This window comes from Pangasianodon hypophthalmus, chromosome 2 (genome assembly GCF_027358585.1).
Source record: "Pangasianodon hypophthalmus isolate fPanHyp1 chromosome 2, fPanHyp1.pri, whole genome shotgun sequence".
In the NCBI taxonomy this organism is placed as follows: Eukaryota; Metazoa; Chordata; class Actinopteri; order Siluriformes; family Pangasiidae; genus Pangasianodon; species Pangasianodon hypophthalmus.
This window is the reverse complement of record NC_069711.1, coordinates 8,794,272-8,822,211: the sequence shown is the minus strand read 5'-3', so window position 1 is coordinate 8,822,211 and position 27,940 is coordinate 8,794,272. Positions and strand designations below refer to the sequence as shown.

At 37.9% G+C, this 27,940-nt stretch overlaps 2 protein-coding genes across 2 annotated transcripts in view; both read left to right on the top strand.

Moving 5' to 3' along the window:
• Positions 1-16,233, top strand: part of gnai2b (guanine nucleotide binding protein (G protein), alpha inhibiting activity polypeptide 2b) — a 55,370-nt gene extending 39,137 nt beyond the window's left edge. The window contains exons 3-9 of the mRNA XM_026913318.3: positions 4,741-4,882; positions 5,404-5,564; positions 9,081-9,209; positions 11,856-11,985; positions 12,707-12,860; positions 14,799-15,014; positions 15,291-16,233. Of these exons, the coding sequence (XP_026769119.1) occupies positions 4,741-4,882; positions 5,404-5,564; positions 9,081-9,209; positions 11,856-11,985; positions 12,707-12,860; positions 14,799-14,989 (907 nt within the window). The 3' untranslated portion in view covers positions 14,990-15,014; positions 15,291-16,233. The remainder of the gene's footprint in view (positions 1-4,740; positions 4,883-5,403; positions 5,565-9,080; positions 9,210-11,855; positions 11,986-12,706; positions 12,861-14,798; positions 15,015-15,290) is intronic.
• A 7,285-nt stretch (positions 16,234-23,518) lies between these two features.
• Positions 23,519-26,659, top strand: inka1b (inka box actin regulator 1b). The gene is made up of 3 exons (XM_026937315.3): positions 23,519-23,639; positions 23,744-23,782; positions 25,655-26,659. The coding sequence occupies exons 2-3, from the start codon at positions 23,780-23,782 to the stop codon at positions 26,540-26,542; spliced, it is 891 nt and encodes a 296-aa protein (XP_026793116.3). The 5' UTR covers positions 23,519-23,639; positions 23,744-23,779; the 3' UTR covers positions 26,543-26,659.
• The last annotated feature ends 1,281 nt before the right edge of the window (positions 26,660-27,940 follow it).

Genomic DNA, 27,940 nt, shown 5'->3' with positions numbered 1-27,940 from the left:
AGCGAACTTAATCAGAGGTCAAATGGCATGATTGAGGAAGGAAATGAGACTACAGAGCCTGACGTGGACAATGCTGTTGGTCATAGTGATTACTTGTTTTTCATTGTAAATTTATCTTTGAAGTGTTGCTAATGTTGTTTTTCCATAAATGCATTAGGTCTTTGTTTGCTTAATATATCCTATCAGCTCAGGATGGTTAAGTTAATTCCAACTAAAACAATATGAAGATAACGACAGAGTAAGTAGGGACTCCACGTGTAGTTCATAATGTAAATGTAATGAATTCTGATGGGCTGGAAATGAGTCCAGAAATGAGTAAGCAGATTTAACAAAAGCTAGAACTTGACTTGTGACTGAGGTACGTGTGAAAGAGGAACTTATTTCAGGTACAGAAAACCTGTTTTGGACTTAAGGTCACTGATTTCCAGAAGCACTGTAGACAGTACCAGTGTATGTGTTCTTTCTATGTAAATGTAATAAATTGAATTCTGTTTAGGGAAAACTTTTGTTTTTATTTTTTCCCCCACATATGTTTATACTTTAAATTTATTTTCTACATGGAAATGGACAGGCGATAGTGGCAAACAAGTTAAGGTAAATGGTGTATATAAGACAAAGTATTAATTTGCATGCTTGAAATGTAGCTAGCAGTTTAACAGCAGTAGGGATTTATATGGGTTTCGCATATATCTTTGCAGAGTGCACACGTATTGAAGTGATGACTAAATATATTATCATATAATATAATATTTAAGTATAGTCAGTGGGGAGGGTGCTGTGGCTAGCGTTGCCATCTCACAGCTCCTGCGTCCTTGATTGGATCGTGAGCTCGAGCTCCAGGTTCTCTAGTTTCCTCTCAAAAACATGCCAGTAGGTGGATTGGCTACTCTACATTACTCATAGCTGTGAGTGTGTAAATGAGTGTGTGCATGGTGTAATGCAATGGACTGACATCTTATTCAGGGTGTGTTCTTGGGACAGGCTCCCGATCCCCCCATGACCCTGACCAAGATAAAGCGGTTACTGGCGATGAATGAATATAAAATAAAAATAAATATATTCGCATAAGGCCACAATTTAAACATGATTTTATTTTCCGTACCTTTCTGTAAAATGGTTGAGATTTGCCCCGAGTCTGTCCCCTTAGCATTTGTTATACAGTCAGGTCCGGAAGTATTTGGACAATGACAGAGTTTTTGTGATTTTGCCTTTATACACCACATCAATGGATTTGAAATAAAACAATTTGATCGAAGTGTAGACTTTCAGCTTTATTTTAAGAGGTTCCACAAAAATATGGCATTTACCAATTAGGAATTACAGCCATTTTAAGCAAAGTACTTCCATTTTCAGGGGCTCAAAGGTATTTGGACAATTGACTGACAAGAAGTTAATTGACCAGGTGCGGTCCAATAGGGCTATACTCTCTGCGCACATTCAGCCAAATGCTACAAAACGCCGCTTCACAGTGCAGGTGAATAATGACCCTAAACATACTGCGAAAGCAACCCAAGATTTTTTGAAGGTAAAGAAATGGAATATTCTTCAAAGGCCAAGTCAGTCGCCTGATCTCAGCCCAATAGAGCATGCTTTTCACTTACTGAAGACAAGACTGAAGGCAGAAAGACCCACAAACAAGCAGCAACTGAAGGTGGCTGCAGTGAAGGCCTGGCAAAGCATCTCCAGCGAGGAAACTCAGAATTTGAGTTTTGAGAACATGGGCTCCAGACTTCAGGCAGTCATTGACTGCAAAGGATTTTCATCCAAGTATTAAAATTATGGTTATATTTACAATTATGTCACTTTGTCCAAATACCTTTGAGCCCCTGAAAATGGAGGTACTCTGTTGAAAATGGCTGTAATTCCTAAATGGTAAATGCCATATTTTTGTGGAACCTCTTAAAATAAAGCTGAAAGTCTACACTTCACAAAACTCTGTCATTGTCCAAATACTTCCGGACCTGACTGTATATATGGATGTGTGTACTTAATTCATAATTGAAGGCAGAAGTGCAAGTGAATTTGTGTGCTGCATTTTGGAAAGAAACGCATCAACCAAAATAAATGGAGTCTAATTCAATTTAAATTTAAACTTTATAAACCATATGGATCTGCCAGTTTCAGTATAATCCAGCAGCATGATGAATAGGAGCTCGCTGGCCTTTCTTTCATTTCATACTTCTAGATTCATATCGACTTGCTAAAGAGCGCAAATGCACTCTGAGTGGCTTTTGCTTCAGCTTCGATTTACCTCGAGCAGTCTGACTGTACAGGCTGACCTTTTCTGTAACCACACTGAAGAGGTCTCGGGGTCATGTTCACCTACAGGAAAAGGCACTATGCCTACCTTTCAGTTTAGCTGGCTTATTGAGTGAAATAATAACTCCTGTAGCATGGTGGATTGGGGGGGTGGATCTTTCACTAAACCCTGAATCATCATAAACGGATGTGCCTTTCCACAGGATATTAATGCTCGGCAGTCGAGATTAGTTCCATCTGATGAGTGCTAATGCTATAATCAACCTGATGTTTTTTTGGCCGTGCTGTGATTACTATTGTCAAAAACCATTCAGTTCTGGCAAGTACATGGATATCAAGATACAGCTGTTTATAAATAAACAGTTGCTGCGCAGAGATGAAAATGATCCGAGCTCCTGGAAGCCGTTCATGTTGAATAAAAATAAATCAATGACTGCAGTTTGATGGTTAGATATTTTGGAAAGTCTAGAATAGTCAGCATAAATAATGTACATTTTATTCCATGTGTATTATTTAAAACGTGTACCTCCCTCTCTGCTTGATTTGCTTTGGGTAATACTTTCAATGCAATTAAAAGGCTGTGATTACACAAAGCCACACACACACATACACATGCGCACGCACACACGCACACACACACGTGTGCATGCAGGCAAGGACACAAATGGCCTTGAATGGTTTAATAATTCACATTACTCTGGGGCAGTTAGGCTCTAGATCCATTTTTTATGAGGAGGGAACGTAAAAAGCTCAAAACCCAGATTATTACACTTCAGAAAGATAAAAAATGGCCACCGAGCAGCTTGCACAGACATTACCTCCCTCCTGTCTTCGCTGCAGGCTACATAATGTTACAGAGGCAAAATAATAGCCCAGTACTGCTTCATATTTCTCCCAGTGCTGTAGTTATACGGTGGACACATGTGGGCTAGTAAGCCAAGTCTTCATTATCCTGAGCTATCCCTTTGTTTTCTTTTAACCCTGTATTTGGCTGAATGGTTTGTATGAAGCTTAAATCAGAAAGCCATAAAGAAAACATTCCCCTTGAATGTTTTGGATATTAATCTTTATAAATAACAGTGGCTGCCAAGATTTATTTTGTAATGAAATTATGAGTTTCAGCTATACGCAGGTCTATTTTCACTTCGGTTAATGGTTCCTACATTACCCACAATGCCATTTGACTACCTGCTGGTATTAGGGTCAGTACCTAAAGTAGTGCTTTACACTTAGTCTGTCCAGTTCTCCTACCTCATATGTATACTATACTCAAACACAAATGGTGCCATAATACTGCCATCGTTAGTCAGTACCGGTGTGTGCTCATCATCATCATCATCATCATCATCATCGCAAATCGCTAACTAGCTGAGCCGAGTTTCTGCCGTTTCTCCCGTGACTTCTGTCTTAGATTTCACATTGCTATGACGTTGTACATTGATGAAAAATGGTGAGTGAGAAAGAAGCTCTTGTTGCTTTGTTTTTAGTGGCTAACAGTGAAACCTGACTGGTATCACTTCCACTATATGGCCAAAAGTTTGTGGGTTCAAAATCTGGAATGGGATGTTCAACAAGCACATATGGGTGTGAAGGTCAGGTGTCCACAAACTTTTGGTTATATAGTACATGTTTGAATGAACTTTAATTTTTATTTAATTTAAATAAGCACTAGGGCTGCATAATATTGAAGAAAAATGTGATATGCGTTAAGTTGTTAAATAATGCGATATGCGGTACGATAATGCTATAAGTATGTAAAATCAATTAAAATTATATTTACATATATATTTATATTTAAAAACTGAGAATGACATAACCAACATACGTTTCATGTTCTTTTGAGGAAAAGAAAGCATTCGCTGCTATCTGCGTCACCCTAAATCTTTGACTTTTCATAACTTTCTGAAGGATTCAAGATTCAAAGCGTTTATTGTCATGTGCACAGTGAGGAAACCAAGTTTCCCTGTACAATGAAACTTTCTTTGCTGTCCACATTGAATGCCAAGATAAACACAAACTGTGTAGAAAATAAAAACAGACATACACATACATACATACAAACAAACATAATAAAGTGTAGCTATGTTGCAGAAGTAGAAATATAGATTATGTATATAGAAATATAGACTATGTACATCTGTATGTGTGAGTGTGCAATGTTGACTTGTGCATTAAATTGACTTGTGTATTAAAAGCATTCAGTTATCGCAAGCCCTTGCGATATGCATATCGTGATATTTACATTTGCGATATTTCGATGATTTCGATGTATTGTTCAGCCCTACTAAGCACCATTAGACCTGACACTGTGACATCTTCACAGGAATAATGAAAATACAGCACCACCCAACAAATTAGCACCAGAATCTCTACACACATTACAAATACTTCAGTGTAAATCTTTCAGGCTACTTTCAGAGAGCAAAGCAAACCTTGAAATCCTGTCTCATGCCCGGTATCTTTCATCTTTCATCTTTCCAGAATCATCCACGAAGACGGCTACTCGGAAGACGAATGTAAGCAGTACAGAGCTGTGGTGTACAGCAACACCATCCAGTCTATAATGGCCATCATCAAAGCCATGAGTAACCTCAAGATCGATTATGGAGATCCAGCGAGAACGGTAGGAAACCTGCATGGTGCTCAGGTTTAAATAAACCAGTGCAGTTGGTTGTAGATTGGCTCAAACCCAGTGTAGAATAGCTGTAGACTAATCTGCATTTTTTTAAAATATGAATTTGTCATGGTAGTAAGGTTAATAGCCTAAAGCCCCTTTTTGGAATTGCTTAATGTCCATGCTAGAATTCAATCAGTGCTGCCCGTTTAATGTGGCAATTCTCAGCAAGAAAGAAGTTTTACAAGTAGAAGTGGAGTGTCTGAATTACTTCTTGATTTTAAGACATTTAACAGTGGCTCACCCACAGAATGGTGACATTTGTGGTTTTGAGCAATTCATTTTCTGAGATGTTTGACAAGTTGTATTGAACAGTGAATCACAACCTGATCTCATGACAGAGTAGTCCAAGCTTAGAGTTTATTATAATTCCGACCCTTCAGTTTCTTAGCTAAAGGTTATTTACCGATTCTGTTCAGTCTTCCAGTAAACCGATGATTTGCTGTGTGTGTCTGTGTCTGTGTGTGTAGGATGATGCAAGGCAGCTCTTTGCACTGTCTGCCGCAGCGGAAGAGCAGGGAATTCTCCCAGACGACTTGGCCAACGTGATCCGCAGACTGTGGGCTGACAGCGGGGTGCAGGGCTGCTTCAGCCGCTCCAGAGAGTACCAGCTCAACGACTCTGCTGCCTAGTGAGCCCATACACACACACACACACACACACAAAACTTAACTTTCTCACAAAATCTTAAAGTATTCAACCGTGACAAGTTCTCTCTCAGTTAGATCATATCAGTATACACACACACACACACACAAGCATACGTATATGATCCTATTTCAGACAGGAAGCTTTCTAGATTGTTAACCTTGCGTCTGTCACTGTTACGGAGGTGTGTTGGCCAAAGTGAGATACCACACAGTCACAATATGCACACACACCTAATACCTCTGCTACTATAAATGTAAATATGTGAGGGAAATTCTTTCTCTGCCTCCAACTCGCTCTACGCAGTTCTATCCTAATTTATTTCTTCCTTCCTGCACATGGATTTTTCATTTTGAAGACCAGCGTACCTATCCATTCCTCACAGCTTAACTCGATCCACTTTTCCCCATTTGCTTTAATGACTAACGAGAAATGAAGGTGAATGAAAAGGCAGAACGAAGGTAAACAGATTGGGATTGTTCTGTTGAGCAGAACATAGTGCTTGCAGTATCACAAAGGACATGCAGATATTGTATAACACAGAACTGATCTTCTAGTCCTAGTCTTACTTTTGTGTTTAGAAATGTGACATTATTTGGTGCTATCACACTAACATCAGTCTTAATTGCTAATATTAAATCTGCTTTAAGGGCGTGTAGATAACAGTCAATATTACAATGTTCTCTGCAGCAAAATCCCTTAATGTCGACTTATTTTTAATAGCATCGGGTGGATATTGCTCTCTGGTGTCACATTAATTGCACAGTGCCGATGGAGGCCTTTGTGGTTCATCCTTAGACTTCCCAGCTAAAGCTCCTCATTCATCTCCTTGCAATGACACTTGTCTTCTCTTGACACCCCTGTCAACTAATGTCCACTCCAGAACAATACTGTTTGAAATCTCTCTAAGAAGTCTAGCCTAACTGGGAAATTGATAATGAGAATTTCTGTCAAGTCCACCCAGGGTCCTCTTAGTTGAAATAAAAAAATGTGAAATGCCTTGATAAAGGAGACGGTGGGGAATTAGATAATTAGATTCATTCATCCTGTGATCAGAGAAGTGTTTCATTTTAACTTCATTTTAACTAGTTTCATTTCATTGTAACTGTATTAGCTACAGGATGTAAAATTGTGGATTTTTATAGTAGAAAAATATTACTGAATCAGACTCAGAATCAGAAACAATTTATTGCCAGGTACAGTAAAGGACACTCTACAGTAAGAATTTGTCTTGATGTCAGGTGCAAACACAGAATCAAAGATATAAGTCAAGGGGGATACAGAAATGAAGAATACAAAAATACAAAAAATGCAACACAATAACAAAGGTAAAACAATACTGAAGTGCAAGAGACCATGGTGCAAGATGAACATGCTATATATAAATATGAAATAAGTCTCAAACTGCACAATACACACGAAGTCCTAGAGGTTCCCCAGTTTTCTTCCACCCCTTGAAAACATGCAACATAATGGTTAACTAATGGTCTGACTTGTTAGACTACCGTGACTCTGACCAAGGCAAATTTATTGCTGACGATGATTGTATAAATTAAGCGTTTCAGGATGATTCTGCTGCTCAAATGGACATATAAGGAATACTAAAAACGTAAGGTTTGACCAAAGAAATAAAAAAATGTGAAATGCCTTGATAAAGGAGACGGTGGGGAATTAGATAATTAGATTCATTCATCCTGTGATCAGAGAAGTGTTTCATTTTCAACTAATTTATAATGACTGCGCATGTATTTAGATGGTGGATTTGTGGTGCTTTGCGTTGTCATGGAAATAGAATTTACAATCTATTTCCATACAAGAACTTACAAACCAGGTTTAATAGGAGGAAATGCATTCATATATTAAGAGAATATATGATTAATATTCATATATTAATAGAAACATGCAAATCTCTTACATAGCTTCTGAAGGGCAGTACTAAATGAAACAAAATAATAACGATTTACACCAATCTTCCTGTTCAAAAGTTTACATCCCCCTGGCTCTTAATGTATCGTGTTGCCTTCTTGAGCATCAGTGAATATGTGCGCCTTTTGTAATAGTTGTGCACGAGTCCCTCAGTTGTCTTCAATGTTAAAAGATGGATCTCAGGATCATATAGTCAGTTTTGGAAAATGGGTCAAATATGCAGAAGATCCAGGAAAAAAGCAAAGAATTTGCAGGACCTGGGGGATTTTTCTGAAGAACAGTGGGCAGATTAACTGCTCAGGACAAACAAGGGACTTGTGAACAACTATCACAAAACAGAAAAACAGTCATCCAGGTAACAACACACAGTATTAACTGGTTCATTTGTGTAAATTCAGTTATTATTGTTTCTTGTGGACTATATGTAAACATCTGCTGTGTGAAATAGCTTATTCAGGGCAATACTAAATAAAAACAAAATGCAATTTTTATGATCCCCTTTTTTTTTCATTAATTATTAGCATTATGCAGATTTTTCAAGGCGTATGTAAACCTGCTAGCTTTTGTTTATTATTAATCACATTATTTTCAGGTGAACTATATCCTTAGCAACTCCAATGGTTGCATGGCACCTGTGTATTTTAACTTCTAACATAAGGTATTGTATATAAACCCAGCCCTGAGCTATTGCTATTAGATTAGCTGTTGAACAGCAGCACTAACTGAGTTCCAGCAGATGGCTTCGGTGTGGAACAGAGAACACGAAGGGCTGTTTTGCATCTTCCAGGTTCATGTAGTTCAGTGCCACAGGGGACACAGTTGAGAATGTGTGCTCTCCATGCTGCGAAGACAGGCCTCCTTCTGCCTGCCCTCTGCAGATAGCATGGCGTTGGACATGGACGAGAATGTGTTGAATTGTCTCGTAATGATCAGTGTTTCACTTCTTTGTTAATGCAGTTGGGCTTTATCTACGTGCTATATTATGACCCAAGATGCTCCAGATTTTAGCAATGTAGCAACTCTTCTCCCAAACCACAGCCTCACCTTTTACAGTGCTCATCTTTCAGGCAGGAGTAACACATATAAACAGTCAGTCTGATAAACGAGAGAGGGAACAAAGGGGAGAGAGAGAGAGAGAGAGAGAGAGAGAGAGAGCAAGCCAACGTTGCCATAGAAATGGTCTCACTTAGGAAAGTGTGCAGGACTATAGCATGTCCGTTAGAGATGGCTCAATGAGCTAACGGGGTTATTTCTGGCCCACAAGAGAGAGCCTGTTCCTGCCACAGTGCCAGCTACAGTGGCCTTAAAACATGTTTATGCTGTTTGGATGTGCTTTTTTTTTGGTCTCTTTAAGAAATTAAAATGGTTATGGGTTGTGGTATCTGCATATAAGGCCAGTGGAGGAGGAGAAGAAGTCTAGTCCAGGTCGAACCTTTTTCCTTGGTTGTGTCTTATGCTAATGATTCATTTATCTGACATCTGCACTCATTTATCTTCATACTTACAAAGCTAATGATATACCTCTGTGTGTGTGTGTGTGTGTGTGTGTGTGTGTGTGATTGTACCTGTCTAGCTATTTGAATGATCTTGAGAGGATAGCACGAGCAGACTACATTCCCACCCAACAGGACGTGTTGAGGACCAGAGTGAAAACTACCGGCATCGTCGAGACACACTTCACTTTTAAAGACCTGCACTTCAAGTGAGAGACCATGCTGACACTCTTCCTCTCTTTCTCTCTTTTCCATGTGTATATTTGTATTTCTCTCTATGCGCTTACACAGAGGTGCCAACCTCTACGATTTCGCTGTAGCGTTCATGGTTTTTGACTTCCTGATACTACGATATAGGAGACACCTGGAAACTATGTTGTTTGTTTTTGCTTTTTCAGTTGAAATGTGGTCAGAACAAACAGGGTGGAAACACTAATTCTCTGTAGAGGAAAGAACACAGGATGTGAAAGACTTGTTTGTTTCTGTCAGCAGTTCATTCTGCTTTACTGTGACTTTTTTTTTTTTTTTAGATGAACTTGTGAGCCAGTAGAAAAGATAAAGATGGAATTATTTGCTTTTGTGTCAGTTAAAAAATGAAGGAGTTAATTAAGTGAATTTTGCCTTCCTGTTTTCCTGCTGTTGCTTAGAAAAGGGAAAAGCTAGCTAACATTAGCTCTGTGTTCTCTCCAAAATGGCATCTGCCAGAACCAACATACTGTTGATCCGTGCAACTCGCTGGTGTCATGTGATCACTTACCCTACCTGCTGGAAAACATGACTGGATGAAGGCATTTGAAATGAATTATCTATGTTAAAAAGGCTGAATGTGCTTTTTGTTTTTATAAAAAAAAAAAAAAAAAAAAGTTTTTGCATTTCTTTATCTGTGTAATAAAAGTGCAGGACGTTTCTTATTATATATTACACTCGCCATCCACTTTATTAGGAACACGTGCACATTCATGCAGTTATCTAATCAGCCAATCATGTGGCAGGAGCACAATGCATAGAATCATGCAGATACAGGTCAAGGGCTTCAGTTAATGTTCTTTTAATGTTCTTCAGTTAATGTTCGTTAATTCACATCAAACACCAGAATGAAAAAGTGCGACATCTCTGTGACTTAAACCGTGGCATGGTTGTTGGTACCAGATGGGCCATTTCAAGTATTTCAGTAACTGCTGATCTACTGGGATTTTCACACAGAATGGTATGAAAAACAAAAAACATCCTGTGTGAGGAGGGTCTTCAGGCTGAAACACCTTGTTGATGAGAGAGATCAGAGGAGAATGATTAGACTGGTCTGAGCTGACAGGAAGTCTATAGTAACTCAAATAAGCACTCTTTGCAACTGTGGTGAGCAGAAAAGCATCTCAGAATGCACAACACATCAAACCTTGAGGTGGATGGGCTACAACAGCAGAAACCTCCTGTCAGCCAGCAACAAGAATGTGAGGCTATCATGGGCATAGACTCACTGTTAATGGACAGTTAAAGACTGGAAAAAGACCAGGTGATTATTTTTTTTCTAATCTTCAGCTGTTCAGTTTGGTTGAGCCTGTGACCACAATAGCCAAGCACAAGAATCTGAGGCTAACAGGAGTGGAACCCAGTGTTCTCTTCCTCAAGGTTCGATGTTTTGTGCATGCGGAGATGCTTTTCTGCTCACCACAGTTGTAAAGAGTGATTATATGAGTAGTTACTATATCCTTCCTGGCAGCTCAAACCAATCTGGCCTTTTTCCTCTGACCTCCCTTATCAACAAGGCGTTTCTACCCACAGAACTGTCGCACACTCAGTGTTTTTTGTTTTTCACACCATTCTGTGTAAACTCTAGAAACTGTTGTGTGTGAAAATCCCAGGAGATCAGCAGTTTCTGAAATACTCAAACCAGCCCATCTGGTACCAACATCCATACCACGATCAAAGTCACAGGGATCAGATTTTTTTTCCCCCCTTATTCTAATGTTTAATGTAAACATTAACTGAAGCTCTTGACCTGTATCTGCATGATTTTATGCATTATGCTGCTGCCACACGATTGGCTGCATGAATGTGCAGGTGTACAGGTGTTCCTAATAAAGTGGGCAGTGGGTGTATATTATTAGATCTTTCATGGACTAGATTGCAGACTGGACATGTGCTTCTGTTCATTTTGAAACAGTTGTATAAAGTAAGCTTATCAGCCGGTTGTTTATCAATCCAAACATATCTGCAGTTGATCATCCCATCCATTGTGTGGTGAATTCAGTTTTTTTTTCTTTCTGCCTGCTAGGATGTTCTTGTTAGCAGTGTTGGCACCTCTTCGTATGTGTCTGTCAGTTTGCCTGTAGCTGTTCAAGTGCTGCTATATTGTTACAGTAGTAAGACAATTAAGTACAATTTGAAATAAAACTAAGCTGTAATAGCCCAGTGCTCTACCCCACGCAGTCCATCACCTCCTCTTCTGTTTTGTGTAATGAATAAATCAATAGAGGGAGTCAGAAATGTTGCTTCTTCACTTGTCCCAATTCCTGTAACCATAGAAACTTTTCTCCTGAAAATGCTGGTGGCAGGAATAAAGGCTCAGTTGTTGACTGGACAGATGGACCGCAGATGTCAAATCAGTAAAAGAGTCTATTATACACACATTTCTTTAAAACACCTCGACTGAAAGATGGCTATAAATGAGTTGTGAAATTTCTCCATTGTGTTGGTTGGCATCATTACCTGAAGCGGAAGCTGTAGGAGCTCTCTGCTAATGTAGCTTAATGCTTTTATTTTCCCATGAGCTTAATGAAATCTTAATGGTGAGCAAGGACAAAACCTTTCTCTCTCTCTCTCTCTCTCTCTCTCTCTCTCGCTCTGTCTATTTCAAGGATGTTTGATGTTGGAGGGCAGAGGTCGGAGAGGAAGAAGTGGATCCACTGCTTTGAAGGAGTGACTGCCATCATCTTCTGCGTGGCTCTAAGTGCCTACGACCTGATGCTGGCTGAGGATGAAGAGATGGTGAGGACAATAGCACTTTGACTTTCATGAACACTTGACTTAGGTTTTTTTCTAAAGATGAGGCTAAAATTAGTCCTTGTTCGTGGCAAACAGTGAGGTACCTTTGTTTTGTATGTCACAATTATGAATCGACATGCCATAATTACACTCACCGTCCACTTTATTAGGAACACCTGCACACTCATACAGTTATCTAATCAGCACAATCACGTGGCAGACGTGCAATGCAAAAAATCTTGCAAGATACATGTCAAGAGCTTCAGTTAATGCTCACATCAACCATCAGAATGAAGGGAAAGTGTGATTTTTGATCATGGCATGGATGTTGGTACATTCTGTTTAAACTCTAGAGACTGCTGTGTGTGAAAATCCCAGATGATCAGTAGTTTCTGAAATACTCAAACCAGCCCCATCCATGCCACGATCAAAGTCACAGGGATCACACTTTTTCTTCATACTGATGGTTGATGTGAACATTAACTGAAGCTCTTGACCTGTATCTACATGATTGCCACATGATTGGATCACTGGATAACTGCGTAAATGAGCAGGTGTATAGGTGGTCCTGTTCAAGTAACCAGTGAGTGTATGTAGTTCAGTCAAAAGAAGTATGAAGTTTTGGCTCCCCCTTGTGGCCACTCCACTGTGTAATCTCCTAGATTTATTACAACATTCTCTCACGACTTTTTCTCTCTCATTTGTTTTTTTTTTTTTTGTGCAGAACCGTATGCATGAGAGCATGAAGCTCTTTGACTCCATCTGCAACAATAAGTGGTTCACAGAGACCTCCATCATCCTCTTTCTCAATAAGAAGGATCTGTTTGAGGAGAAGATATCCCGCAGCCCTCTCACCATCTGCTTCCCTGAGTATACAGGTCCGTACCACCAGCACCGACTCTTCAGAACAAAAGAAACCACCCATTCGTTTTTGTAATACCTTTCATCCCATAAGTTATATTAAATCATTTGTGAATATAGCTCCTCAACCATGACTCAGGAAGTAAACATGGGGTTATACAGTTATAAATGATTTTGCTTTTGCATTGAATCAACAGAAAATCCCGCACATTCCGCATTTTGATTTTGTCTGTGACCTTAGTGTTATAAGGTTCATCCCTGGCACATACTTGATTCTCCTTTAGTGACTTTTTTTTTTTATACATTTGTTATTTTTATATTTAAGTTTTTGGTTTAATTTATATATTTCTTTAAAAAGTTCTCTCCAAGAACATTTTTGGCTCTATACACCACCACAATGGATTTCAAATGAAACGAACTGCAGACTGTCAGCTTTAATTTGAGGGTATTTACATCCAAATCAGGTGAACGGTGTAGGAATTACAACAGTTTGCATATGTGCCTCCCACTTGTTAAGGGACCAAAAGTAATGGGACAGTTGGCTTCTCAGTGTGTGTTATTCCCTCATTATCCCAATTACAATGAGCAGATAAAAGGTCCAGAGTTCATTTCAAGTGTGCTATTTGCATTTGGAATCTGTTGAACAGCAACATTATATATATATATATATATATATATATATATATATATATATATATATATATATATATAAAGGTTTTTGCCTTTCTGTATGTGTGTTCAGTAATAAAAATGCTGGATAGGAGAACAGTTGTACAGTTCAGGAAAACATTTAGACAGTTTATTATTATATATTATATTATTAGACCTGACATGGACTGGACATGTGCTTCTGTTCATTTTGAAACAGTTGTATAAAGTAAGGCTTATCATCTGGTTGTTTATTAATCCAAACGTATCTGCAGTTGAAGATCCCTTCCGTCTCGTGTTTTGTTTTTCTCTCTGCTCGCTAGGATGTTCTTGTTAGCAATGTTGACAACACTGTCTGCCGCCCAGTCATCATCCATATATTATGTTATCTAATATTGTAGATAACATCAGATAACAGTAGCATTTATTATCACTGGTATTAGTTAGCTGCAATGCAGTGTGTCGTATAAACTGATCTTCCATTGTGAGTTAAGATAGCAGACTTTATGAGACTTTTTGAGTGTGGGTGTGTGTGTGGGTGTGTGTGTGGGTGTGTGTGTGTGTGTGTGTGTGTGTGTGTGTGTGTGTGTGTGTGTGGGTGAGTGGTTGTACAGAAACCAGAAACTTGTGTTGTATGTTTTAATTGATTTTTCAATATGACTGCATTGTTAAATGTTTTAAAATTACATTTTAAGATAGAATAGATTTTTAAAAGTGAAATATTTTGCATTTTCAGGTCTTAAAATCTGTTTAAGAATGTTTTTGCTTGCCTAGTCATACTGTTTATTCATCAATCAGATTGAAGGATTACTTCATGAGAAATGGACAGCGTTATTTGATCTTACTTTATATAACTTTAAAGTGTAGCCCTTGTTGAACTATATATGCAGATTACAGTAGACTTCTGATAGCTGAAATGTAAAAACTTTGATGTCCTGTATCTCGAAACAGCTCTTCATTCAGATAGAATCTTATAACACTAAGGTCCCCATAATCGTAGTTTTAAACTAAATAAGCTTAAAGATGTTATAAGAAATGTGCTGTTAACGGTGGGATGCATTTTAAGTAATTTGAGTTTGATAGAAGGAAATTCAGATATGTAGGATTTACCAGATATCGAAGTCATACTAGCATATGACTAATTTAGTTTACGGTTAATATAATTTCCAAATCTCATGAAGATCAGTGATACCTTTCCACTAGCATTAGAGTTTTTGATTGAACTATTTCCTTCCATGACACCTGGGTTTCCTGCTGTATTATACTCACACTGATGTTTTCCTCATCTTCCTGTTCCTATTGTTTAGGAGCCAACAAATATGACGAAGCAGCGAGCTACATCCAGACCAAGTTTGAGGATCTGAACAAGAAGAAGGACACAAAAGAGATCTACACCCACTTTACCTGCGCCACCGACACCAAGAACGTGCAGTTTGTGTTCGATGCCGTCACTGATGTCATCATCAAAAACAACCTGAAGGACTGTGGGCTTTTCTAATGACAAAGTCAGGGAACATGCCAAGGTACACACACACACACACACACACACACACACACACACACAGAATTAACATGAATGATAGCCAGTCAAAAGGACATTTCTCTCAAAATCTTTATATATATATATATATATATATATATATATATATATGAAGTTTGTGTTCATTTGTTAGATTTTTCCCCTGTGTATTGTTTCTTATATATATGATATGATATATATATATATGATATATATCATGATATATATATGAAGTTTGTGTTCATTTGTTAGATTTTTCCCCTGTGTATTGTTTCTTCAGGAAGCAGCTGTGTGTGGTGCACCTGCATTAGCGTCGGTCATCACAATGCCAGACTGCCTACAGCCATCCAGAAGACAAACGCTGAATTTTCCTGTAATACCTTTCGGGGAGGGAGGAGAACAACGACCCACAACAAAGAGAAAACATATATTGCAGAGTCCCACCTGTCACTGAATTCCAAAATAATTTTTTTATTCTTTTTTTTTTTTTTTTGTAAATATTTTTGAGGTTATTTTCTTTAGAATTAAAAGGCAGTAAATTGTTTCTCTTTGCTCCTTGACTTTTGTTTTTGAGTATGACAGTGCAACAGAAGAGAGTGAGGGGGAGAATATTTGATAAATTAACTTCCCTTTTCTTTAACGGATTCATAAATCTTAATAAACGGTCCTGCGTAATATGTCTTTTGTAAAAAGCTATGTAAGCACAGATTGGGATCAATACAACTTTTTTGCTTTGTTTTTGTTGTTTTTTTTATCTACTTACATGTGAGTTCCACATTCCTGGCTTAACTGTGCAATGTGCTGTGTGATGGACCAAACTATAATGAATTATAATAAAAGAAAAAGAACAAATAGCTTGCTCTGGTTCAGCCACAGTGTGACACGCTTTCAGTAATTTGTCTTATGCATTTAACATTCTGAAATTCTAGCTTCACTTTGCTCAACACTGTACAACTGTGACTAATATGTAAGATGCATAACTATGTCTTCACTCGTCCTTTTGTGTTCCTGGCCCAACTCTTTCTTTCTGTTTTGTGCCTTGACTTCTGTTTTTTCACATTGTCTGTAGAGATTAGAGCAGTTTCAGTTTGCAGTATCTAATAAAGAATTTAAACATGAGGTTTGTGGTTTTAGGAGACAATAAAAACGTGACCGCCATCTGATGAATAAGAAAATGCCATGAAATGTTTTATTGAAATAAAACTTGATTTCACAACTGTGAACCGTGTGTATGTTTGCTTCCACTTTTTCCTGGTAATGTTATTTAAAAAAATCTGCAGAGTGTAAATCAGTGGCTTAAGCATATTAGCTTTTTTTTTTTTTTTTTTTTTGTGACAATTGTAGAAGGAGCCCGAGATGATGTACTTTACTATTTTAAACTACTGGCATCTGAAATATTGAACACAGTGAACATATTGAATACAGTGTTTGAAGTAAAGCAGCTCCTTACAGTTGGTCCATGATTAAACTGTCTTTAGCCAAAATTTGTAAGCGATCCACAAAAACGAAGTTTTTACCTGTAGTTATTGAGCAAAGCAGCTGAGAAGAAATCGGAACTCTAAAGTATTGCTGAGGTGAACAATACAATTTATAAATCGATTATGTACACTACAATGGATTCATTTTACATGTATTCATATGAAAGTCTATAATCCAAACCAATATTAGTAGCTTTTACTTGAGTATCTTTTATACAGTTAAATGCAGCTAAAATGGCTTTACGATAAATTGGCAAATAAAAAAGGGAAGGTTAAAGGAATTTAACCTTCAAAAAAAAGATGAAAAGGGTTTTTTAAAAGGATTAGTAATTCACATTAAATAAAATACAGTATCTCAATGGTAAAAAAAAAATGCAGCTCTAGTGGAAAGTCTCATGAATAATAATACTGTGAAATAAAATGTAAGGAAGCTGCTCATTAACATTGTTAGGTGAAGATGTCTATTGGGAAGAGGTTCAGGAAATCAGTTTGAGGCGTATTCACTTAGCCATTCGGCTAGATAAGGACTCCATTAGTGGACGGTGGATAGATTTTAACCAACCGGACCTCTTGCGAAAACTGATGAATTTACTGGTTGCTTAATTGCACTATTTTCCATATAGTACACAGTAATAGAAGGGATTTATTTATAATTGCACTATCCGTTGCATATATATATATATATATATATATATATATATATATATATATATATATATATATATATATATATATATATATATATATTGAATCCATTTATTTCTGTAAAGCTGCTTTGTGACAATGTCCATTGTTAAAAGTGCTATACAAATAAAATTTTATTGACTTGAATTGAATAAGGAGGTGCTAGCCCATTCAAACAAACAACGAAAAAAAATACAATAAAAATCAAATGTATTCTGCGTGACAGGCAGCCAGTGAAGTGCTGTTCATTTGTTCACTGAATGAGCACCCTTAATGCTGTGTTCTGTTCCAGCTGCAATCACTCCAGCCTCCTTTTAGGAGCTAAACCAGTGAAAAGTGAATTGTAAAAATCCAAACATTGAAGCGCAAAAGCATAGATCATGTTCTTGGCCTCATCCTGTAGTCTGAGGTAAAGTCTAATTCAGGCAGTGTTTCTGTTACTGTTTTAGTAACATTGTCAGTATGAAAAGGGTACACTGTGAGTTGTCTGACTACTTTGTTTATTAATATCTACTTACATATATATATATATATATATATATATATTTATTTATTTTTATTTTAACATTATTAAGTTTTATTTAGTTTTATGGAATTGTTATTCATCTAAATTATGATACAACATGCAGTTTCAGTCAATCAGCAGAACAGTTGTTCCTCTTTCGGCTGCTCCTGTTAGGGGTCACCACAGCGGATCATTGGTCCATGTATTTGATTTGGCACAGTTTTTATTAAAAAAAAAAAAAAAAAAAAAAACAGATCCCCTTCCTGACATAACCCTTGGCTTGGGACCAGCACTGAGAGTGCACTGTTGCATGCAGCCTCAGTGGCTGGGGTTGGAGCCCCAGCCGGGAGTTGAGCCTGGGCCGTGGTGGTGAGAGTGCTGTGGCCTAACCACTAGTCCTCCAGGGACCCCCAATCAACAGAACAGTAATATTGCAATATCATACTAATATTTCTAATATTTCTACATAGTTATAGAAATTGATTCCATATTTACAAGTAATGCAGGCAAGTAGGATCATACACAGAGAAAATAAGAGCAGCCCCAGCACTTATTCTTGAGGAACACCTCACCAAATGTGCTTTTTCCACAGCATAAATCCAAACATCTGTCCCTTGAAGGATACAGTTCTTACTCAATTTCAATTCAGTTCAACTCAATTTGATTTGTATGGACATTGTCACAAAGCAGCTTTACAGAAATATATACATTCCGGATAGAAATTTTAAATGTATATATTTATCCCTAATGAGCAAGTCAGAGGCAACAGTGGCGAGGAAAAACTCCCTGAGACGATATGAGGAAAAAACCTTGAGAGGAACCAGACTCAAAAGGGAACCCACCCTCATCTGGGTGATACCGGATAGTACGATTATAAATAAATCCCTGCTATAACTGTATAATGTATAGTCAAATAGCGTGGGAACTTATGTGCTTAGGAGCAACTTATTAGTATAAGCATCAGAATCATTTCTGAATTCATTACGGTTTTAACTTATTGTATCAAAGTGAAGTTATCAACTGTTCAGTGATGGAGACTTGAGTGCAAATTCTTAGCAAGTGCAGTCCTAAGGCTATCCAAAGAAGAACATCCACATCCATCTTCAAGGTTTCTATGTGGATCCATCCACAGTAATCTCATAGTGATCGTTAGGCTGTCCATGTGCGGCCATCCTCAGCAGCAGTAAGTGATTTTCAGGTGATGAGAACTCTTAACAGAAGTAGGGCATCAGGATGGATCAGACAGGTCCAGAGAGCAGAAGAATTCACAAAGCTCACTGGCAGTCCTTAGATTTGAACTCAGAACTGCTAAGCCTCAAGTCAAATCAAGTCATGTCAAGTGGCTTTATTGTCATTTCAACCATATACAGCTAGTACAGTACAGAATGAAATGAAACGACATTCCTCCAGGACCATGGTGCTACATAAATCAGCACAGAACTACACAAGACTACACAAGACTACATAAAGTGCACATACAAATGTGCGCAAACAGCACAAGACAGTACAATAACTACTAAAACAGGACAATCGGCACAGTGCAGCGCCGACCAGTACACAGTTCTAGTGTGAACGTGTCAGATATAACAGGTAGTGCAAAAGAATATCAATATAATAAAATGCTGTGAATGTAAATATAGCATACTATGATATAGTATGTCATATGCAAGCCTCCACTGCTCTGCTGTAATCCCGGAGCTGGAGCTATAGCTATAGCAGTGGTTCTCACAGCAGTCCTCACCAGACACTACACATTTTTACTCTATGCCAACTCATGCATTTTTAGGTATGGAGAAGAATGTGGACAGTCTGGAGGGCTTTGAGAACCACTACCCTATACACGAACTCCTCAGGGGTATAAACAGGAAACATTCGATTCAATTTAGTTCAACTTCATTGTTCTTATACTGTACATGTACACTGGGTATAGTACAGTACTGTGCAAAAGTCTTAGGCACATGCAAAGAAATGCTGTAGAGCAAAGATGCCTTCAAAAATAATGAAATTAAATATTTCTACATTTAAAAAATATTATAAAGAGCAGTAAACAGTAATCAATGAAAAAAATAGTAGTCTCAGGTACAGTGTGTGCAGTTTTATAAGGAAATGAGCTGTAAGTGTTACTGAGCATCTTGCAGAAGCAGCCACAGTTCTTCTGGAGACTTTGACTGTCACACTTGCTTCTTATTTTTGCAGCAAAACCCAGCAGCCTTCATTATGTTATTTGTCTGAAAAGTGTCTCATGTAATCTGCTGCTTTCTTTACTGACATATAAACATTCTTCTGTAATATTTAACTGTGTGCTGGAAAACTAATGTTTGGAATCTAAAATGTTTTTGTACTGAATTGATAATGTAGAAGTCATTAAATAAAAATCTATAACAAAGTTTGTACTAAAAAGAGGGTGCTTTTTTAAAGACTTTTGCACAGTACTGTATATCAAAACATAGTTTAGCTAGCATCAGTTGTAAACACAAATAGTGAGTGTAAATAACATGATACACAGCTAAAAGCCAATTTTAAGACAGTGTGTAGGTCTAATCAAGGTTACTGAAATCTGTTTTTGGAATTCATAGTGTTCAGGTAGCCTGTAAACAGCAGTACATGTGCCTGAATTGTTCTAATAGTACATACATAAAGACTGTGGATGTGCAAAATGTAAACAATAAGCGAGTTATAATACCTAGTTGCAGATAAAGAAACGATATTTCAACATTCAGGTGAAATGATTCTCCAGAACCAGATTAAACAAACCTAATGTAAGAGGCTGTGCTTTGTACCTTCTGGTGTTGGTATTTTTTATGCTAACTGACTGATATTTGTTGGTATTTTTAATGCTAACTGACTGATATTTGTTGGTATTTTTTATGCTAACTGACTGATATTTTAGCCAACATAACTGCGTTTGCATACCTAGCTGAAATTTTAAATAAGAACTACAGCAGCTTCATAGAGATGGCCACCTGAATATCACTTCCATATGTTCTTGTTAAACATCCCATTCCAGATTTAGTCCCCCTTTGCTGTTATAATAACTTCCACTCTTCTGGGAAGACTTTCCGCTGGATTTTGGATTGTGGCTGTGGGGATTTGTGCTCATTCAGCCACAAGAGCATTAGTGAAGACAGGGACTGATGTTGGGTGAGGAGATCTGGTGGACAGTTCTCATTCCAGTTCATCCCAAAGGTATTCAATGGGGTTGAGGTCAGGACTCATGACCTGGAACATGAGTGGAACATGATTGGGCCCCTTAATTTCAGTACAGGGAAATTGTAATGCTACAGTATACAAAGACATTTTATACAATTATGCGCTTCCAACTTTGTGACAACAGTCTGGGAAGAACCACATATGGGTGTAAGGTGCCCATAAACTAACTCGCTGAACGGTTAAGGCTCTGGGTTACTAACCTGAAGGTCGGGGATTCAAGCCCCAGCACTATCAAGCTGCTGCTGTTTGGCATTTGAGCAAGTCCCTTAACCACATCTGCTCCAGGGGTGCTGTGGCTGACCCTGTGCTCTGACCCCAGCTTCCTAGCAAGCTGGCATATGCAAAAAACTGCGTTTCACTGGCTCTGTACTCGTACTCTGCACAATGACAATAAAATTGAATCTAATCTTATATATATATTGTGATATACAACATCAGTTAAATCTAGTGCAATATATATCATGGTATCACTTTGAAATCAAATGACTTGTTTGCCAGTTTGTGCCTGTTTTCACCCATGGAGTATTATTTGTGTGGCTATGGGATGTTCCTTTTTAAAACAGTGATCAGACCTAGAAGTGTCTGTAACAGCAGCGTCTACATGCAATGGTCTGTGAACAAGAGATTCAAATCACCCATTCTGAAATGGGCACTTGGACCTCACAGGCATCCTCTAACTATTTGTCTTGTTTTGCGTGCAGTCTGTTAGGATGACGAGCATCAGCATTCAAATGCAAACCTCTAGCCGTTCAAGGTCCATATGGTGGAAGTGTCAGTTGATTGCATTTAAATTGCAGAGTCATTTGCTATACGTGAGGAGCAGTCGTTAGTTCTGGAAAGTAGAATTGTTGTTGGTTGTTAATAAACAGTGCTGTAGAAGTATTACACTTTTATTAACTTATCAAAGCATTCGCAGAGAATTATGTAAATCTGTTGCATTGCTCTAGATTTGTTCCTTATGGATTACAACCCTGCTAATTTTATCATCTGAATGAAAAAAGAAATATTCATTATTCATATGATTATTCCAGATTTATCCTAAATGAAAGAATACCCGGTCCAAACAGTTTTCTTCTCCTTTACAAATGTCTACATGTGGCCACTTAAGAAAAAAAGAAAGTACAGTGTAGCTAGAGATGGACAGAGACTCGTATTGTCTTGTCCTGAGTCGTCACTGTAGGGACATCGAGCCTGATTGCATCTTTAATCCCCAGCCTCATGACGAGAGGAATGTGTGGAATGTCTGAAGGTGTTGTTGCTAATCCAGAGGACATTTGAATGAGAGTGTGTAGTTAAGCACAGTGATGTTTGAGGACACTGTTGTTGCTTTGTATTCATACTGTGAAGAGTTGCAAGATGCTGAAGGTGGCTGCACTAGCACCAGAAAAACACAGGATGGCAGCCAGTGTGCATTTCATACTTCTTCTTATGAGAAGTCTCTCCTGGTGCATGGTCCAGGTCTGTTCTCTATGTCCATGAGTCTAACGGTAAATATACATATATATATATATATATATATATATATATATATATATATATATATATATATATATATATATATATATATATATATATATAAAACAAAACAAAGGTTTTATTACTTTTGTGTTTTTAGATTACTTTTACAGTTCAGCTATGCAGTTTTTCCTGTGCAATCTTGTATTTAGTTTAAAAAGTTTTTAATCTGTGCAATAGCACAGAATAAACATCTGTGAGCATTAAAAAATCATTCTCATCATTTTTATATTAGGCAGATTACATTCATGTATTTTTTTGTTTTAATGCATTTTACACTTTTTATTCCAGTTAATCTGTTAAAATTAGGTTTTTGTTTCAGTTTACTATATTAACAATAAACATATATAACCTCCTACAAACCCAAAGTCCAAATAAATTGCTGATTTAAAAAAATCTACATTTAAAAAATAAAAGCAATTAAATATATTCATTTTAATTTAAATATTAATGGTAAAAATCCACAACTTCACATACAGTCAAATGTCCAAATAAATTGCTAAATGTTTAATGAATTTTAAAATAAAGGGATGCTGAAATAAAATATTGATTTTAATGAAAATATTTAAAACAAAAATGTCCAAATAAAATGCTACAATTTTTAATCAGGCCTAAAAAAACAACCTCCCAAAAATCAAATGTAAAAAAAAAACGCTATTAATTTTTTTATTAATAATTAATTACATTTTATTTTTTTATTATAAATTTAAAAAAAATTATTAAAATTTTGAATTTATTTTAAAATACTTTTTATAATAATTTTTTTAAATTAAATTAAAAATAATTTAAAACTTAAAAAAATTACAATAAAAACACACTGAATTAATATGAACTAACAATAATTCTGCAAAACATCCTACATACTGGATTACATTACCACACACATTGCTTTTATTAAAAATAAAATACATAAAAAAAAAAGTAAAAAGGATATACGTCAATGTTTTAAATCAGTGTTTCTGCCACATGCTTCCAGTTAACGGTGGTGTTTTTTTTTCTCTCCTTTTCAGGTGAGAAAGTGTTATTTTCTGGCTCACATTTCAGCTCACTGTTGATTGGCTGGCTCGATGATGGTCACCACTGATTGGCTGAGACTGAAGTAAGTGCAAATGAACACTGGGCTCAAATCTGCTCTCTCTCAGCTTTGTGGAGCAAACAGGAGCTGAAGGCTGGAGCAGCACTGTGTGCTCCTCTAAAGCTCACCTTTATAGAACTTTGGGAACTGCGAGATATCTGAGTTAGTATTCAGACACCAGAGCAACATGATGACTGACTAAACAATATTCTGTAATTTTGGATAGAATGTAAATAATGCCTAATTTTGCTCTTTTTTTCTTCCAGAATTAAAAAGGATATAACACACAAAACAGAAACAAAATGGTAAGTGTCTAATTTTCAGCTTCTGAATGTTGGACTTGTGTTATCTTAGACAACACTGTACATGCACTGTACTATTATTATATCTGACATATTCTTATATTGATATATTTAACTGTCATTTTAAAACAAAAGTTTAGACTGTTGAGTATATTCATATTTCACCTAGTCCTTCTGACTTCATAAAATCCTTATGATTTTATGCCAAAATATCCACTTCTCCTACAGCACTCCAATTCTCTAGGAAAACTCCAATTCTGGCATCTTTCAGTTTCTGACAGTGATGTGATGATTGTACGGGACATGCACAAGGCTGCTGTAGAGAGAGAGAGAGAGAGTGTGTGTGTGTGTGTGTGTGTGTGTGTGTGTGTTTATTCTATTAGGCGCACCAAATGGTAGAGCAACAAACTGCCTCAGCAGCAGGGTTCTGTTGTACTTGTCAGTTATTTGCAGGTCATACATACATTGTTTTTTGTTAACACAATTTTACCCTTTGCAATACAAACGTCTCAAAAGGCCGCTGTATGCAAAACACACCCAACTTCACACGTTAAAACAGATGTTTGTGTGGTTTGATGAATCATGGCATCATCAGCAACATCTGGTCAAATGAATCCTCAGGCCTTCATCACTTTTCAAATATATTGCAAGGCATACTGCAATATTTAGCAATGTAACTGCAGCATACTCTTATGTCCACATAGTTCAGGTCTAATTAATGGTTTTATATGCAAGGAACCTGGTTTTAAATGCAAGTCATGCCAGACTGTAGTCTCTAGGTTTACTTATGTTGGGACTTTTTCAAATCAGCTTGAAGTAAAAGGACAAACTTATATCTGAATGATTGGGAAAGCATTTGAGTGTAATTAAAACAACCTCCACCCAACTGTATATATTTTACATGGCGATTAGCCATAGCTGGCTCTTTTAGAGCCAAGTACTTTAATTCCTCACAGCTGTGATAACAGCCCTGAATGGTCTCCAAACTGGTCTCCAAACTGTGCCTCAGGTCTCACTGCAGGCTATAAACTAACCGTACCAATGCAAGTCACTGGCATTCCACAAAAACGCAAGCGTCAAATAACGGTGGCAGAATTGCAAGTGAATGAAAAAGACCCGGAGTTTAGAAACAGTTTGGAAAAGGCTTCTGCTGCATTGTAGTTTCGTATCTGAAAGGAAGGGGCTGGAGTGAGTTATTGTTTCAGTCTGGTCATTGAGTTGGAAATATCATCAGGTGACTCTGAGTCATAACAACACTGTACTTGGATTTTTTAAAAAGTTTTTTCTGTTGTGGTTTGAAAAGAAAGAACACTTTGGCGTCTTTATATTTTTTTTTACCAGAGTACGTTATTGGATGGAGCATTGTTTCAGTCCCCAACACTCTTAAAGAAAGAATCTCAATTCTTTACTATGAACTATGACCCACATTGTACAGCGTAGTTAGAAAGTGATGTCATTTCCCCTCATGGCCTGCGGGTCTGTGGTACAGGGGTTTGTCGTGCTTTACTTTCTTCCACCTTTTTCCTCTCCTCTCGAGGAGGCAGGGAGGTATCCTACTCACATCCTGCTCCCACAGCCAACTCAGATATGTCTGCATTCCCTGTGCACTGAATCTTAAACACTCACAGTGTTGTTTAACATTTCTCCTACTAAAATCTGGTTGTCTGGTTGCCTTTATATGGATGCCAAATGTTCTGTGGTTATCTGCTCTAAGGCTTGTTAAGTGCAGCTGCTCTACATACTAGCTAACTTTGGACTCCTTTAATGTGAATCAATGGAAAAGATTAGTCATGTATTGGACTTGTATGTTCTAAAGCTGCTTTGTTTTAAAACCTCCTTTCTGTCTTTCTTTCTTTCCATTCTGCTTTTAAACAGTTGTGTGTGAGGAATTCGGGGGACTGCTTCAGGGACCAGATGCGGTACATGATACGCTCGATGCAAGACCTGAAGCAGCTGCGGGAGCCCAGTGAACCCAAAAAGTGCTCTTACGCAGTGACGCGAGCTTGCCATCGGAGAGCGCTACAGCGGGAACACCTGGCCCGTCTGCGGATCTCCCAGTCCAGTGATGGCAGCACCTACGACTCGGCTTGCTGTCTGGCGAGTCCACTGGAGGAAGAACAGGACGAGGAAGATGCAGTCGGCCATCTGCCTCAAGGTTCTCCAGGTAGTGAGAAGAGTGTGGACTTCGATTCGGGATATTCTGAGGGCTCTTGGCAGGATGAGGGTGTGGTTCTGCGGCGCACAAGGAATGTGCGTGTTTCGTCTTCTGCCTGTGTTCGCACTAACCGCATTCGGCCCAAATCGACCTCGGATGCATGCCTGGAACGCTGGACCTCATTTGAAGCCAGTGAACCTGAGGACTGGACCACATCCCTGTTGACAAGAGGCCGCAACAGGCAGCCTCTCGTGCTGGGAGACAACAGCTTTGCAGACCTCATTAAAAACTGGATGGACCTTCCTGAGTGTCCTGACGTGACCGATTTAAAGCCCAACACAAGTAGCAAACTAGGCAAAGACTTTCTGATTAACATGAGGCGGAAACTAGCCATCATGTCCAAGGGAATAGAAGGACGAGGAAAGTCTGCAGAGCCTTGCACAAAGCGGATGTCATGTCCTGTAGGCTTTCAGATTCCAAAGCCCTTCTTTCACCAGTCACACACTGGGCTGCACCAGTTGGAAACAGACTTTTACCAGTTCAGCGCCCTCATGAAGAGTGGGAGCAGACAGCCTATTATTTGCAATGACATTATTGGCTATATCTAAGGCCTTGCCATAATGAAGGATTCTAAGACTGGATAATAATTTGCATAAATATTTTTTATAAAAGTACATGTAAATAAAATGTAAAGTGAAATAAATGTTTCTGGAAAACACTACAAAGACTGTTTGAAAAATTATTTCAAGTATGTAAAGGTTAATGCCTGAAACAACGAATATGGCATTACTGATAAATCCCAAATCCTCACATAAGCTAATAACTACATGATATGCACAGAAATAAGCAGAGTATATCAATGCCATGAGAATTAGATCTGATTTGGTAGGTTTTAATGACTGTATGATTATAATCCTTGTCCAGGTTGTCATGTTTGTGGCAGTGCTATGGCTTATAGTAGTACACAACTCTTAAAATATTAGTGATGCTGCAGGTTGAAAAGAAGTACTTCACAATCGGACACAAAGACGGACATGAAAAACATTAACATCTAGAGCTATTTCAAAACGATTCCATTTATTCCTGTGTGGAAAAAAAAAAATATGACCACAATTGAAATTACAGTCTGATCTAGAAATGTATGTACACAGCTGTAATAGCAACGGTGTGTTAGTTTCACTGTGCCGCTGCAGCTGTGTGCTAATGTAATTAACCCAGTGCTCATGTCAGGTCTGCTGATGGCTCGTCTGCTTGGCTACAAGTTTCAAAGGAAGAAGGGAGCCCCACAGTTGTTTATGTTTGAGGATGAAGAGGATGGTCATGTCAACACCTCATCGGAGACGCCTGCAGTGGAGTTTTTTTGAGCTCCTGCTTGGCTTCTCAGTAAGAAGGTCATTGTGTGTTTCGTGTGTGTGTTCTGAGACGGGGGGAGTGTGGCTGGATCAGTCTACCGGGTCCAGATGGTAAAAAAAGAAAGCTTGAACCTTTTCCTACAAACTCACTAAATCTCTCTCTCTCTCTTTTTTTAAATATAATCCATCACATGTGCACACACACACACACACACACACACACATATGATTCTCTTAAAACAGATTCAGATGTTGAGGTCTGTTAGAAGGTTGAGTTTAGCTGAGTTGGCGTAGACCACATCACTGATTTAAACCTCATCCTCTGGCATGAACGAATGGTCTGATGAATAGATGTTTGCTATGTAAGGAATAAAGCACTAAAGGGGTGCTATTATATGAAAAAACCCACTATGGGTGGTGTGATGTGACCCGATATGAAGCAGAGGGTGATTACCACCCCAAAGCGTACCCTCTTATACCCTGTTAGACTATTAATGATTTGAATTTATTAATGAATGAGACGTCATATTTTTTAAACATTAATGTTACATTTAATGTTGTGAAACATCCTTGAGACAAATTAGTTGCTGTTATTGCTTATATTATAGCAACTATAAACAGCTGATCCCTGACCAGCCTCTCTTTTGTTTTTCA